Source organism: Solanum pennellii, chromosome 4 (genome assembly GCF_001406875.1).
Source record: "Solanum pennellii chromosome 4, SPENNV200".
Classification (NCBI taxonomy): domain Eukaryota; kingdom Viridiplantae; phylum Streptophyta; class Magnoliopsida; order Solanales; family Solanaceae; genus Solanum; species Solanum pennellii.
In genome coordinates this window covers 49,126,424-49,143,469 of record NC_028640.1, presented here as the reverse complement: position 1 = coordinate 49,143,469, position 17,046 = coordinate 49,126,424, and the positions used below count along the sequence as shown (strand labels likewise).

At 33.0% G+C, this 17,046-nt stretch overlaps 1 protein-coding gene and 1 long non-coding RNA gene across 2 annotated transcripts; both read right to left on the bottom strand.

Annotated features, from left to right (window-relative positions):
- Positions 1 to 1,576: 1,576 nt before the first annotated feature.
- LOC114076888 lies at positions 1,577 to 2,616 on the bottom strand. The gene is made up of 3 exons (XM_027916586.1): positions 2,560 to 2,616; positions 1,868 to 1,966; positions 1,577 to 1,798 (listed from the first exon to the last, which is right to left on the bottom strand). Exons 1-3 carry the CDS (start codon positions 2,614 to 2,616, stop codon positions 1,577 to 1,579), a joined length of 378 nt encoding a protein of 125 aa, XP_027772387.1.
- A 55-nt stretch (positions 2,617 to 2,671) lies between these two features.
- On the bottom strand, positions 2,672 to 6,347 carry LOC114076967. Its single transcript, XR_003578050.1, has 2 exons — positions 6,128 to 6,347; positions 2,672 to 2,904 (listed from the first exon to the last, which is right to left on the bottom strand). It is a non-coding gene; the product is annotated as an uncharacterized LOC114076967 (long non-coding RNA).
- Positions 6,348 to 17,046: the final 10,699 nt, after the last annotated feature.

Here is a 17,046-nt window from a genome sequence, read left to right as displayed (position 1 = left end):
TATATATATATATTCTCTTTTTTGAGATTTTAAACGTCTAAATAATTTGATTAATGTTTTATTCTCTATCTATAATTACTATGATTAATTTAAATTATATTAAATTGGTTAGTAAAAAGAGCAACCCTCTATCTCCCCATGTATAAGACCATGATTATTTCATTAAATATACAAATTCTTCAACTTTTCATCTTCTCTTTTAATTATTAATAATACTCAGTTATGAGTTAATGACATTAATAGTCTTTAATTTCTTATCTTAATACATTTGTAGAGGTAAAGTTATGGTCTCCATTTATAATTCCTTTAAATATTTTTTAAAAAAAAAACTAAATGGTGAGGCTGGTTAGCCTCTTTTATATAAATCTTTAACTAATGGAGGAATATTTTTTTGTTCACCAATTACCTCCTTTTGATGAGATTATTTCGGAGATTTTCAGGTACCATTTATGTTATTTTTTTGTTTAACTATAATAATATTATATAAGATTTTAATAGTGATATGTTATATCCTACTTTTATCATTATCACTTTAGATGACTATTTTTTCAACTGGTTTGGTGTTTTGTGAATTCTTAAATTTATTTGGAATCTTATATTTGTATACTGTATTTTGCCATGTAAAATATCATTTTTTTCTTATTCATATTTTATCATCTCATAGATTATCACAATATATTATTCTACTTCAATTATTAATGTGGATTGTAGGGACACGTACAAAAAATTTATTCTTATTGATGGAGTAACTCATTCTTCTTATTGAGATTTTTGTAGCTTTAATGATTATTCATCCATAATTTTGCTACATATCTTTTTTTTTTTTACAATTTATGTTTACTTCTCTTTTAATATTATTTTTTATTTAGATTTCAATTTCATAATCGATAAGCTACTTTTTAATAACTGAGACATTTTCAAATTTATGTATGTCCAAATCATTTATGTTATCGACGTATATCAGGAAGAAGACTCTTGAATTTGATAGGATATGGGAGAAAGTGTCAATAAGAACTCAAAATATTATGTACTTATTTTGTATTTAGTTTTTTATCTACATTATTATTGATCAACGTCTTATGAAGAATGTATACATTGTATTTTTTTTTCCTTCTCTATTTTTCTGTGTTTTTTTTCGTCTCTATTAGACATCTTAATTTAGTTTTCTATGAAGTCGTAAATCTAAAAATACTTGTTTGAGCTCAAATTAGCCATTTGTGACTTTATTAAAAGTTTGCTAACTATTAACCAAAGTTTAAAAGTTATAGTAGATTGCTTAAAAAGAATTAATTTGAAACATCAAAATGTGCCCCTCAATGGTGTTTTATCATTATATTATTAAAGATTTATTTATAATTTTTGTATTATATTTTTGATTGCATATTGTTTACACACTATATGTTTTCATTGCATTTTAGTCATTCTAACATATCTAGGCACACACGTGTCCAGAAACTAGTTCACAAAAAAACATCATGTAATAATAACTAATAGAATATTTACTAACCTGGTGGAATGAATGGAACTAAAGAAGACTGACGGTTCACTATATTTTCAAGGTGTTCATACTTACTCTCTAGAATATCCATGCGTTTTTATAGTGATTCCTTTTTTTCCGAGTTGTTTTAAGATCTTCCCACAATGCAGCCTTTGAGGTGGTACATCCTTTTAACTCCTTAATTGTTATTCCACCACCAACTTTAATTACGTCACTTTTGCATGCTGGTCCAAAGCACCTTTCCACTACCTCAATATTAGTAAGAGATGGTTCAGATTGTACAAGATCGTGAATTTCAGCCTATAGAACATAAAAATATTTAAATAACTCAATACACTAAGTAAGAGTAAGGAATTTGATAAAACATACATATTTTTCAGCAATTTCAGGTTCAACACGCTCATTTCCCTTCTTACGTGTCTCAAAGAAAGTAGTTGCCATGTTTTGTGGATTACAGTCTTTGCCACCCTTCACGATTTAAAAATAAGTCATAAGATATTTTATAGAAATAGGAGAGGTTTCCTTGTAGGGATGCACTATTTACTTACAATTTCGTAAACAATCTCTCTAATAGGCTTGCTACCCCACTACAACAAAAACAGTCTCTAAGGAAGGGAAATCTAGTTCCTGAAAGTTAAAATCTGGTCTCAAATGAGCTACATCGTCTAGAAAAAACTGGTCGCTCCTCGTCCTAGAAACTACCGTCGCTATTTGTAATTAAGGATGAGTTCAAAAATCTCGTTCCTAAATGGTTTTCAGACAAGCCAATACTCTGGTCTGGAAAACTTTTAGCGACTATATATCTCATCTCGAGTAGACCACTTATATCATGAAATTCATGTCGTTAAACTTCTTTTGTGACGTTAAGCAATGTATTCCTAATAGAGTTTTAGAGATGAGTGACACCTCATCATAAAATAGCATCAGAGACCATCAAAAATTTGTTCCTATTAAAGCGATAACGACCTTAACAAACTGGTCCTAGAGAAGTTTTAAGCTTGACGAAAAATCAGGTTCTAAACAACTTTAAAGACGAGAATCAATCAAATCCTATCTTATACATTAGAGACAGCAGCAAGTTTGGTCCTAGAAAGAAGCAAGTTTGATCCTTGAATCATTTATATTACAAGAACTAAATTCATCAACAAATACCAAAATGATTACTACTAATAATATGGAAACAAAAGTATCATATAGCTAGTGAAAAGTAGAATGAAATAAGACTGTGATTGATTATCTCATGATATTTGCATAACAAAAAATATTTGATAACATAAAAGTTTTGCAAAATATTCGTAGCAAACATTCTAAACTTGCATCTATCCACTGAAGAATGAACAAAACTCTAGCAGAAAACTTTAAAACTTCAGTCTTTGTCAAGTGATATCATGAAAGATCAACAAAACCTGCAAGAAAAAAGAAAAATGTATTAAAAAACTTTGAGAAACATTAGACAAGAATCCAACATCTATTTTGAAGAACCACAACTAAATAACATTATGTAGATGATAGAACAAATTAAATGAATGAACATAGAAGACGAGCTAGATTAACATCTCTGCAGAAAATGTTAAACATAGTAGCTGGCAGCAATATTGTTGCTGCATAGTAGAAAATTTCAAAACAAAATTGTATGTCGGCAAAAACTTTTAAAACAGAGTTGCTGGCAGCGCTATTGTTGCAGCATAGCAGAAAATTTCAAAACATCATTTATGTCGGCAGAAACTTTTAAAACAGAGTAGCTGGCACCGCTATATCGTCACCTCACTTCAATTCGTCTCCTCCTCTAACTGACCTTGCTTGTTTAAATAAATTAAGAGTTCAAATGTAACTCCAACTAATGATTTTCATCAAATGATTTCCATGCCATTGAATCAGCCCGATGCCTCATTATTTTATCATCCACTGTCATCAGAGTAGATGTCTTGGTAGACATAAACAATCTCTGAAGTCTAGGCTCTCAAGGAAAATAGCGTAAACTCTTCGATGCTATCTTTTACCTTTTCTATTCTTTGTTTCCCCACTATGCTTATTTGTTTTCCATCTTGACGCACCACAAAATTTGCAAGAATCAAGTAAGCTATCCTCCTTCAAGTATAACATGCAATCATTAGTACAAGCATTAATTTTGTCGTATGAAAGACCAAGACCTTTGATTATATTCTTTGCCTCATAATATGAATTTTGCAAATTGGCACCATTAGGCAATAACTCATCTTTCAACATTTTCAATAGCATTGCAAATGATGCATTACTCCAACGACCCATACTTTTGATGTGACGCAATTTGATCAAAGTGGAAAGCTTTGAAGCTTTTTAATTTTGGTATAATGGACACTGTAAATCCCTTAATAGATCGTAATACTTTTTTGCTTCAGCATTTGGTTCCTCTTCAAGAAAGTCTTCACAACCAGTCTATGTAGCTCCTCCATCAAGATTAGGATATAAATATCTCAATAGTTCTTCTACTTCATCTTCATTCTCATGTTCTTCTAAAACATCATGTTGTTCACCATCATCATGTTCAGATTCTGATTCTGATAATGGCTCACCCAAACGTTCTCCATGGTGATACAAAAAAGTAATTGCGAATTATTCCATGTACTAGCAAATGTGTCTCAACTATTTTACGAGTTCCTAAAGTTGTATTGTAACATTTGACACACAGACATCGTATTTCATATTCTTCTCCTGTTCTTTAAAAAGCATATTTCAAAAACTTTTGCACACCGCTCAAGTAGATTTCATCTAGTCGATTTTCAATAAGTTCCATCCACTTATTACTAGGAGCCATAACCTTTAATAAGACATAAAGATGATTTTAAAAGATAAAGAAAAATAAAAAAATCTAAGTTGCAAACAACTTGTTACCATCAGATAAACAAAGTAGTGTTGAATCTAAGTATAGATGACACTAAGAATTATGAAAGTTTATAATTATACTTATAGCAAAGATGTTAATTCATGTAACATGATTTTTCTTCGAGCCTACAAAGGATTGGAGCAACTAAATACACAACTAAATACAAGGATTGGAGCAATATTCATTTTTCGTGTTGAGACATTGATCTCCATCCCTCAAGACTTCACAAATATAATGGCACAACAAATACTAAATTACAGAAGTAGGAAACTTGGATGATAAAATTAAATACAATGAAACCTAGCTTCAACTGAAGGAAAAGTGTTGAATTTTCTGCTCCAAAAATTTTGGGTAAGTTTTTCTAACATAGGACCAAACAACAGAAAGAAACGATGAACGTTGTTCTGCCAAGAATGATGCAGAGGAGACTGCTGTTTATTCATTGTTTAGAGTTCTCAATGGAAGTGCAAATAAAGTTCTTCATAAAGAAACCATGAACCTTGTTCTGCCAGTGATCAGAATAGTGGATTTCAAGCGTACAGGGGAAAAAATCAAGCTTCAGAAAAGACAAGAAAGAAAAACAAAGAAAATTTCTTGTCGTGAAATTCTTTGATGCAAATTATATGGAGACAAGAAAAACAGATCAACAAAAGTGAACTCAAATTGAAGCGAGAACAAGTATTGAGAACCCAGATGTCCAGAATTTGATGATAACAACTATTGAGTGATTTAAATCACTAACTTCGTTGTCAAACACTTACCACGCCTAAAATAGGGAACTTAGATTGAAGCGATTTTCAGCCTGCTCTCTAATGATGAAACTATCTAGACGAACAACAATATGATCACTCAGTCATTGTTAATGATGAATACGAGAAAAACATATCAAAAAAAGTAGTTCATTCTGATTCCATAAAGGTGTTTTAAGTATCTTAAATTTGGCTCCTAAAGTACATAAGCTAAGTGAACAAGAATTTGAGTATAATATGATATTTGATTAACATTATATAGATAGGGACACCATAGTGAGTGAATTATACAAAATACTAGAGGAGTTCAAGAAGTGGCCATGTATTCGAAATTATATACTCTGAACTCATCAAATGGTGGATTAAAAGGAAGTCGAGCTGATTTGAAAAAAGATCAAACTTAAATATGGGAGAGCATTGTGAATAAGGCTTCCTACACTGCTTGGGTGAGAACACCAACTAGGATAAGAGACCAAGTACCTAGTTTCTTTTAGTGGAAATTATGTATGCTATAGTATGGTTAAAAATTCAATCGTCCAGTATAAATCATAGTAATCACTATCTTTAATTCACTGGTCAAAGACTCCAAATACAAGTGAATCAGTCAAGTTATATAATTATCAATTCACGACCTGCAACACACAAATAAAAGAAGACAATTACTTGTGTTGTAGTAAATAGAAAAGAATCAGTTTGGTTACTACAAGTTGATAAACACTTCAATATAAAGAATTTTTGTTTTATAATCATCAACTGATCACACGACAATCAGATTCATTCATACAAGCAACTTTTGTGTCCATTGAATAAGGGAAATCAAGAAGCAGAGAAAAACCGAACCAAGGTCTTCAGTTAGTTATTTTTAGAAAAAACTTTACTTTATGAGTTATTTGATTTTTCGAACATACAATGTAATACACACTTGAAAAAACTTCAACAAATTAAACCATAAAAAAACTGGGCAAAGTTGAATTAACGATAAAATAGAGAACAAGAAGAAAAAGAAAAAAATCTTACCAGAATTTTGTAGTAGAGAGAAGCAAATAGAGACAACGTTGCTGATGGATAAAAGACTTTGAGGAAGATCTTGAAAATCCTAGGTAGAATCTGCTGTTGATCGAGATGAAAAAGAGAGTCGTGTCGTTCTTGATGATCAGAATATGTAACGTTTTAGGACCAGTGGGTATTGAGAAAACATGGGTTTTTTTTAGATATTTTAGGAAATGATGTTTCTTTTAGCGCCTAATTTTTCAGCCAAAAAAAATGATTTTAGTAAAATTTTTGGGATGTTTGGTCTCCCGCTAACTCACCCATTTACAACATGGACTAGTAATTAAAAATTGTAGGGACGAGCTTTTGCACCTTCTCGAAAACATATAGCTTTTAGGACAAAAATATAATCTCGTCTCAATATATACACTATTAAGGATGAGATTATTAACTCGTCCCTAAATGTTGGTCATAAATAAGCCTTTTTCTTGTAGTGCCATATGATGAGGCATACACAACTTAGACCTATTGACTGAGTTTTTTGTACTTGCATCCTGCATTAACAACCCAACACAGAAATTAATCCCAATATTGTTTAATGATTCTATATTTAATGTGTACTTTTTAGTTTACTGGGAAGAGGGTAATAGAGAAAAGAAGTACAAAACACACCATTGCAATTTTCTTTGGTAAATCTTAAGGATAGAAGACATTAAAAAATTTTAACGAACTCAAAACTCAAATTGAACGTGGTATAAATTATTCCAAAAAACTAATCATATGTTATAACTACAAATAAAATGATATTTGTTAATAACTATATGAAGTCTTACCTTAAATTTATCAGATAAAAATTGTTCCTTGACCAACCATTCCCAATAACTCTTATCTACTCCCTTCGACACTTCTTTAAGAACATCGCTCAATGATTTAGATTTCGAATTCTTGTGCAGTGATCCTCTCCAGTTATTCCAAAGCTTTCTCATATATTGCAAAACATTATCTCTTTGATCATTCATGTCATCACTGTCAAACTTCTCTTAAAATAGAAAAAATACCAACAAAATCTATTAATAAGAGAAAACAAGTAATCGAAGTACAAATCACCTATTAGGGATGTAACCCATAAATTTTAGGAACAGAAATGAAGAGTCTAATGTTTGAAACTGATAAAACCAATAGTTTTTTAAAAGGAATTAATTCTTTACAAATATCAGTAAAAGATATAGATATGTTGTAATCCTTACAGTAACAACTGCCCACATGTGCTCAAGCTTATGCTCTTCGATGTTCATCCATGAGTGTACACGCAGTGGAAACATATTACGATCACAAACTAGCAAACTCAAGTGTCTCGTAAATGAGGTGTGATTCTTCCCGACGACTCTAATTTCATAGAAAGTAACTTTAAATTTTCTCCAGGTCTCAGTTGCAAAACATTCATACAAATATTTGTTCCTCTCACGTTCTTTACCCTTTCTATTTCACATGGACCTGCAAAATCTACAGTAAGGAAAACAAAACAAGAAGCTGAATCCCACAGTAGAACAAAGCGAAGAAGGAGACAACTGGAACATACTTCTAAAAAGGAATCTAAATTAGTGGGATAAGGAGAGTTCTATAGGATTCGTTGGTCTCCTAACTTCATATAAAGATCTTATTAACAGTAAGGATAGCTTGAAATGGAAGGGGGAAATAACTGTTTTACTCTTGGATTATCAGGGCCTATTAAAGCGAGGCAAGATAATGTTTTAGCTCCTTTACAGATAACAATGCAGAAACTAATACAAATTATATAGAAGAAAGTACATACTAGTTTCAATTCCCTCAACATCTTGTACCACTTCAACCACTTTTTTTGCTTTTCTAGATTCAAACAAACCTGCAAAACTTACTGTAAGCAAAAATGCCAAAGAAATAAATTCAGCTTACTAAAAAAAGTTACACAAATAAAATAAAATAGTAGTATCACTTCTTTGATCCTGCCGAGACACTTCAGTCAATTTTTTAGCCTTGTCAAATTCAAAAAGACCTGTAAATTTTGATTCAAGTAAATCGATATAAGAAGTTCATTCCCATTACTAAGAAGAAGGGTACTTTTCCGGTAAGAACAACATGAAAATATTACATAAAAAGAAAATGCATACTAGTTTTCCTTAGCACCTTCAGCCACTTCAAAATCCTTTTTTGATTTTCTAGATTCAAATGGTGTTACAAATTTAAGTTCAAGTTATAAAAACTAACACTTCAATACAACAACAACAAAAAAAAGCTACACAAATAAAAAATAAAATACCAGTACCACTTTTTTGAGCAGATCGAGGCACTCCAATAACTCTTTTTGACTCATAAAATTCAAATGCACCTACAAATTTTAATGGAAGTCAACTAAACTAAGAAGTTCATGCCCATTATTAATAACAGAAAGAATACAAAGAAGATTAATTGTAGAAAGCTAAGCAATTTTTTTTGATCAAATATATTATTCAGACTAACTCTTTTGCAAATTATCACTTCTTTTAGCATCTCGAGTAACTGTTGCTTCTTGAAAGAGGGTGTCATTGTCTTCCATTGGATAAAAATTAGGAGGAATAGGGATACTAGTCTTTCCTTCCTTATTTCGACTAGAAGTTGTTGTAGTGCTTCTAATTTTGCCAATCAGAGTTGTTTTTTAAACATTAGTCCCTAATCTTTGTCCTAGAGCCCTTGCATCACTGGTCAAAGTATGTAGATTCATTTGAACTCCTTGACAGAAGGGAACATTGTCTTTCTTTTTATAAAAATGAGGATGTACATGAAAACTATTGTCTGCTAGCTTATACGACTTAGAAGTTGTGGCATTGTAACTTCTAATTTTGGCAATTGAAGTCCTTTGTTTATCATTAACTCTTGTAGTGCTCATAAATTTCAAACTTTGACCTAATCCCTTTGCTAGGCACCAGGTTGAATGAGTCCATGCTTGGGAATTTTTGAAGCTCATCCCATTTCATATTAATCCTTATATACCTTGATCATACCCAAATTCTACTTACAATTCAATAATAATATTAACCTAAAAAAGTAGTTACAATAACAACAACTCAATCAAATTCCATAATATTTCATTAAAACGTCCATATTACAGTGATCACATAAAGGCATGTATTCGTGATGTTCAAATCTTCATATAATTATCCTCATGGATTCTTCATCATTAATTCAACATCAATTCACGTAAATAACAGTAGATATAACCACTTCAACGTAATAGAATCACAATTTAATCGATAACAAATCGAGAACACAAAGCCCATGCAAGGACTAAATCAATTTAGGGATGGAACATGGGTTCATCATGAAATTGGATTAAATCACATTCAATCCAATACATTAATCCTCTTTGAAAACATTGAGAAGAACTCTCCAAATGAAAGGTTACTTAGAGATGAAGGATCACCATAACTTTGATTAGTTGAAAACCACTAAAACTTGATGAATCATCCATGGAAATCAAAGCTCCAAGCTGTTCTTGAGCTGCACCATCAATGGTGGTTTCTAGGGAGAATATTTTTTTAGGGGAAGGTTTATTTTGTGTAGTAGGGATTGGGAATGGGTTGTTCACGTGTTTGATCACTTATATACACCAAAAGATAGGTAAATTAATCAATTAGAGTCAGTCAGTATGTGGGGTGAATTTGCAGTTCACCCCTTAAATAAAACAGTACGCAGGCAGCAACCGCAGGCCACCATCGATTGATGACCATTGACTGGTCGTTGGTCAATTGACTGTACGTCCTTTGGCTTCCATCGATTGTACGTTGGCCTTTTTTTTTTTGGTTGAGACCTTCCTAGTCTATGTTTCGATCGACGAAACCTCATCAAAGGGCAGTTGGTAGACCAACTGGCCGTCGTTTGGTACAGTCGATTGACACTGCGAAGGCAGTGTCTCGACCAGCTTTGGGTCCTTCTTGTGGGCCCTTTTGCGGGCCCATTACAAGTCGTACCCATAAATTTCCAACGTAAATACAACCTTAAAGAAGTTTTATACCTCATATATGATTTTCACCCCAAAAAATTACCCATAACACGTCCAAACCGTCTAGGCCCCATCAAGACACACTTGAACGTCTCAAGGGCTAATTTTCGAACGTCTTGGACGTTTGATCTCCAAACTTCACAGAACTTCATATACTACAATTAAGAATCATTATAGCTCATTTTAATACTTCTTAAGATCATGAAATAAACATATAATAACATATAGACACATGAGCCATATAGGCGACTAGTCGTGGATTGTCTTGGTCGTCCCTTGACGTTTGACTTCCAAATCGCCTAAAAAATTTACACTGCCTCTAAACCATATTATAAGTCAATATAAGACCTTAGAAACTTAAGAAAAACATGTTAGGATCTAGATCTAACTCATTTTGGGGGTCTTACCATGACGAGCATACATCATTACATTTAACAAATCAAACTTCATACTAAATACACTAGAGAAAGATACTTGCATATAAGAACTTCACATAAGTACCCCTCTCAAGTTGACTTACAAGTAACTCAAAGTGCAATGTGAGATTAGCATCCCAAACTACTACACCCATTATGTAATCCTTGAAGATTCCATGAGATTAGATATACTACATTCATCATTCATATGTTCATCCTACAACTCGTAACTTTAAAATTCTTTCATAACGACATAAATTCAAATTACTTTCATTTAAATCACATCATGACCCATTCATACATTTCACATAAGGACACACCAAGACTCCCTCCAAATGTCTACTTGTGCAATGGATAAATAGCGTCCCACTCCACCACCTACCCTAAGTAGTACACCATAAGAAGACTTAGTTCTTTACATTACTTTGTGGGGTATAGCTTTAACCGACATAGATAATGAGAGCTTGACATCGAATCCCAGTACTAACCTTACTGGATGAGGGATCCCTACTTGCCTAAGGTAGGGTCATATTCTTTAGCCTTTACATGAGATCTCCAATAGCTACACCTACGCGGGCGCTTAGTTAAGGGATAATGAGATTTCTACTAAGTAACTCACTTTGTACTAACAAGGAGTACCCATCTCAAGAGGAACATTGGATACAAAATCTCTACTCACGAAGTGTACACACCCCTTCTTCAAATCCTCTCGGTGCTAAGAATAACTCCCCAACGGAATCTTAAACATTCAATGACTATAGGTTAGGAGATAACTATTGAACAACCCATCACAACTCACGAATAGTATCGAACCTCCAACCTATTTTGGAAAGATCATTGGGAATAGTGAGGTTTCTACTAAACACTTCATCTCCCTTTTCATACTTAGGAATAGTAGGGATGGTCTAGACAATTCATCTCCACTCACGAAGAGTGTGCACCCTACCTCATTGACTTCATTCATGCATTCAAGTGTATGTGTGAGCACATGTGAGCATACCTTTCACATAATGACCATTATTCATAACATTGACTTCTAGACATGCTCAACTTACATTTATGAAAATTCACACATTATCATACTTTACATATCAAATGCATACTATATTTTAACATAAACCCTTCAAGATACTCATATCAACATTCCAACACATACCATACATATACATATCAAAGTTATCACTTAACATCACATATAATGCCTTCAAGGCCATTCTCACAATACACATATAACTTCGTATATTTCAAGTAAACACCGTCACCAAAAGAGGACCATACCACTCAAGAGTTACCTCAACATAACTTTGTAAGGATACAATAACATACCCTTCATCCAAGCCTTTACCACCTATTCACAATTCATATAATAATCCATAATTAAATTGCCCTTAGGGCAGTAGCTAAAATCCCATAAAACCACCAAGAAAGAATAACTTTAACTTTATGTAGTCAAGCTCATAGAAACCATTTAGTAAGCCAAAAGTTGATAAAAATAATAGACATGATTCCATGAGGTTTTGACATTAAAATAATCATTTAAAGCTATGAAAAAATCGTTTTAATCAATAAAAATTTTCATGCAAAGACTCATACTTAGAGTCAAGGAATAAAGAAGTTTGAAGTTTGAAATCCTTTTTCAAATTTTGTTGGAAGGGGTCCTTGAATGAAAGAAGGTTAAAGGATGACTACCATACCTTAATATGAAGAAACCCAAGAATTTGTTAAAGAAAACGTGAAGAACTTGGTACTCTTCCTTGGAGCTAGAAGCTTCTTCAATGAAGGTTTATGGAGAAAGAGTTTTGGAGAGATTTCAAACGTCCTAAATTGATCTCAACAGCCCTTTGAGGACCTTAGTGGACCCTTTCACCTTCCCTCTTTATGAAGGTGCCACCCTCTCATCTACAAGTTCACTCGGTGCTAAGCTAAGTTCCCTTTAATGCAAAAGTCTTTATGTATCATTTCTTTATAAAACATAGGTTTTTGGAGAGCCATACCCTCATATGCTTAGATCATAGGTCATAGATGAGAAGTCCTTTCTTAACCTATATCATGTGAGAAAACTTTTCACGTGGACATAGCATATGTAAGCACCTTCCTAGTTTAGGATACTCTTGAGAAAACCTTTCAAGGCTCTTCTATTGACTAGATCATGTTTCATTTGTGTGAGGGTATACCTATCTGTGATTAAACCTTTCACATAACACATAATGTCACAGTTGTTCATGTATCAATACATAAGTCTATAGGTGTACCTATATGAGCAATCCCTTCATATCAACACTCCATGAAACTATGCACATTCATACTTCATCATATCATATGCTTAACATCATAGCATATAAGTCATGTTTATAACTTGTTCATACAATCCTATGCATGTCCTTAGTTGACCAACCTACGAACTATCCCATGAAGGTGAACATTAGCAATGCATAGTCAAAGTTCCATATCATTGCCTATGCTAGTACATCTATCAAGTCATTCTCGTGAATGATACATCACACAACATCATAGAATGGTTAGCATAGCATAAGACTCATTTATTTAAGACTTACAACATTCTTATAGTCAGTTTTAGTCTTTATGTACCTATCTTAACTTTTCATAACATATAAAATTATAAGACCTCATCATGGGAAGCAAGTACATTTTACCCTAACATAAATATACACATGCTTATGCAGTAGCCAAACCACCTAAATCACAACTAGAATAGGAAAGTAGGCATAAGCTTCACAAGGTATCATCATAACCACACATTCATATATTCATTAATTTTACTTCAAGGCCATGGTAAACACATATATAATGACAATAAAGCAAGCACCTCCACCATAAGTGAACCATACCACACAATGCCATACAAGGCTTCATCAACATTATATAGAAAAGTAGGGAGAAAGAGTAGACCTTATCAATTCATCAACCCTCTTGATAAAAATTTATCACTACACCCTTTCATAAATTATACATGTACAGGAATGTAACTAATTGTACTTTAAACATGAGATAAACCATTTACGAATCATTGCAAGATCGTGATACAACTAGTGCAAAAGATTACCATTGTTTTAGAGAGTAGATAGACATAGATCATAAATAAATTTCCCTAGTATTGATTATCAATCAAGATTCATCAGTAATGAACATATAGAGAAGTAGCCAAAGAAAATCTTAACTTAAACGAGATACTATTACAACTGCCAAAAAACTCGAAATCACAGTAAGCATGCTTCATATTAGGAATTCATGGAAAGTAAGTTTACATAGGTAAATCCTATTCAAACTATCATGAAGTTATCCACATTGTATCCGTTACATATAATTCATAGTCACATTCTATTATAGGCAGTAGCTATGGAAAATTAACCATGATCGATTCATATAACAACTAACCTAACGTCGAGATCACAAGTTACAATTCCATCGACTAGAAGAAATTAGCTCAACTAATATTAATAATTCTTTACCTTGATCATAAATAAGTAATAAATACAATACAATAATAATATTTACCTTAAATAGTAGTTACAAGAACCACAATTCAATCAAATTCCACAATATTCCATTAAAACGTCCATATTACAATGATCACATAAAGGCATGTATGAGTAATGTTCAAATCTTCATATTATTATCCTAATGGATTATTAATCATCAATTCACGTAAATAAAAGTAGATATAACCAATTTAACATAATAGAATCACAATTCAATCGATAACAAGTCGAGATCAGAAAGCCCATGCAAGGACTAAATCGATTTACAGAAGAAACATGGGCTCATCATGCAATTAGACAAAATCACGTTTAAGCCAATACATTAACATCAAAATTCTTCATGATTTAACAATTTAAAATATTTTGATAAAGAACCCATTGCTATATTGAAAGATTGATCATGAAATCCTCTTTGAAAAGTTTTGGAATAACTCTGCAAGTGAAAGTTTACATAGAGATAAAGGATCACCATAACATTTATTAGTTGAAAACCTCTAATACATGATGAGTCATCCCTGGAAATCCAAGTTCATAGATGTTCTTGAGCTTCACCATAAATGGTGGTTTCTAGGGAGAATATTTTTGGAGGGAAAGGTTTATTTCATGTAGTAGGGATTGGTAATGGGCAGTTCACGTGTTTGATCACTTATATACACCGAAAAATAGGTAAATTAATCAATTAGAGTCAGTTTAGGACGTGGGTTGATTTTCCCATTCACCCCTTGAATAAAACAGTACGCAGGCAACAACTGCAGGCCACCATCGACGGATGACCATCGATTGGCCGTTGGTCAATTGACTGGCTGTCCTTTGGCTTCCTTCAATTGTACCTTGGCCTGTTTTTTATGTTGAGACCTGCCCAGTCTATGTTTCCATCAATGAAACATCATAAACGGGCCGTTGGTAAACCAACTGGTCGTCGTTTGGTTCAGTCGATTGACATGGCCAAGGCGGTCTCTCGACAAACTTTTTGTCCTTCTTGTGGGTCCTTTTGCGGTCCCTTTAGATGTCGTACCTGGACGTTTCCAACGTAAATACAACCTTTAACAAGTTTTAGAGCTCCCACATTTGTTTAACCAAAACTAAATACACATAACACATCCAAACAGGCTAGGCCCCATCAAGATCCAGTTGAATGTCTCAAGGACTAACTTTTGAACGTCTTGGACGTTCTTGGACGTTTGATCTCCAAGATTCACGAAAATTCATATACTACCATTTAAAATCATTATAAATGATTCTAATGATTCTTAGGCTCATGAAATACACATATAATAACATATAGACACATGAGGCATATATGCAACTAGCCGTCGAACGTCTTGGTCGTCCCTTGACGTTTGACTTCCAAATCACCTCAAACTTTACACACAACTTCTAAACAATATTATAAGTAAATTTAGGACCTTAGAAACTTAAGAAAAACATTTTAATATCTATACACCATAACTCATTTTTGGGTTCTTACAATGACAAGCATACTTCATTACATTTAACAAATCAACACTCCATACGAACGAAACTAGAGAAAGATACTTGCATATAAGAACTTCAAATAAGTACCCCTCTCAAGTTGACTTACAAGTAACTCAAAGTGCAATGTGAGAGTATCATCCCATACTACTACCCCCACTATGTACTCCTTGAGGATTCAATGAGATTAGATACACTACATTCATCATTCATAAGTTTCATCATACAATTCATATTTTCAAAATTCTTTCTTAGTATTAGACATAAATTTACATTACTTTCATTTAATTAAAATCATGACCCGTTCATATATTTCACATAACGACACACCAAGACTCCCTCCAAATGTCTACTTGAGGAATGGATAATTAGCGTCCCATTCAACCACCTACCGTTAGTAGTACACCCTTAAGAAGACTTAGTTCTTTACTTTCTTTTGTGGGGGATAGATTTAACCGACATAGACCATGAGAGCTTGACATGGAATCCTGGTACTACCCTTAACGGATGAGACATCCCTACTTGTCTAAGGTAGGGTCATATTCTTTAGCCTTTAGATGGTCTCTCCAATAGATACACCTACGCGGGCGCATAGTTAAGGGATAAAGAGATTTCTACTAAGTAACTCACTCTCTACTAACAAGGAACACCCATCTCAAGAGGTACATTGAATACAACATCTCTACTCACGAACTGTAACCACCCCTTCTTCAAATCCTCTCGGTCCTAAGCATAACTCCCCCATGGACTCTTAAACATTCAATGACTATCGGTTAGACAATAACTATTGAACAGCCCATCTACTCTCACGAAGGGTATCCAACCTCCAACATATTTTGGAAAGCTCATTGGGAGTAGTGAGGTTGCTACTAAACACTTCATCTCTACTCACGAAGAGTGTTAACACCAAAATCCCACTTTTCATACTAAGGAATAGTTGGGATAGTCTAGACACTTCATCTACACTCACGAAGAGTGTCCACCGTAAAATCCAAAATTTTTATTCACTGACTTCGTTCATGCATTCAAGTGTGTGTGTGAGCACATGTGAGCATACCTTTCACATAATGACCATTATTCATAACATTAACTTTTAGACATAATCAACTCACATTTATCACAATTCACACATTATCATTCTTCACATATCAAATGCATAGTTTATTTTAACATAAACTCTTCAAGATACTCATATGAACATTCCAACACATATCAAACATATACATATCAAAATTATAAGTTCACTTCACATATAATGCATTCAAGGCCATTCTCATAATACACATATAACTTCGTATATTACAAGTAAACACCGTCACAAAAAGTGGACCATACCACTCAAAAGTTACTTCACCATAACTTAGTCAAGATAGAATAACTTACTCTTCATCCAAGACTTTACCACCTATTCAAAATTTATACAATAATCCATAATTCAATAGCTCTTATGGCAGTAGCTAAAACTCAATAAAACCACCAAGAAACAACAACTTTAACATTATCTAGTCATGCTCGTAGAACCCATTTCATTAGCCAAAATTT

Excerpts from the sequence above, each read along its gene's own strand:
- LOC114076888 (XM_027916586.1), bottom strand. The coding sequence starts at position 2,616 with ATGATTCAAGGATCAAACTTGCTTCTTTCTAGGACCAAACTTGCTGCT. Across the intron at positions 1,967-2,559 it reads AACTTGCTGCTGTCTCTAAT|GGTGGCAAAGACTGTAATCC; the intron begins GTATAAGATAGG and ends TAAATCGTGAAG. Across the intron at positions 1,799-1,867 it reads CTGAAATTGCTGAAAAATAT|GCTGAAATTCACGATCTTGT; the intron begins GTATGTTTTATC and ends TATGTTCTATAG.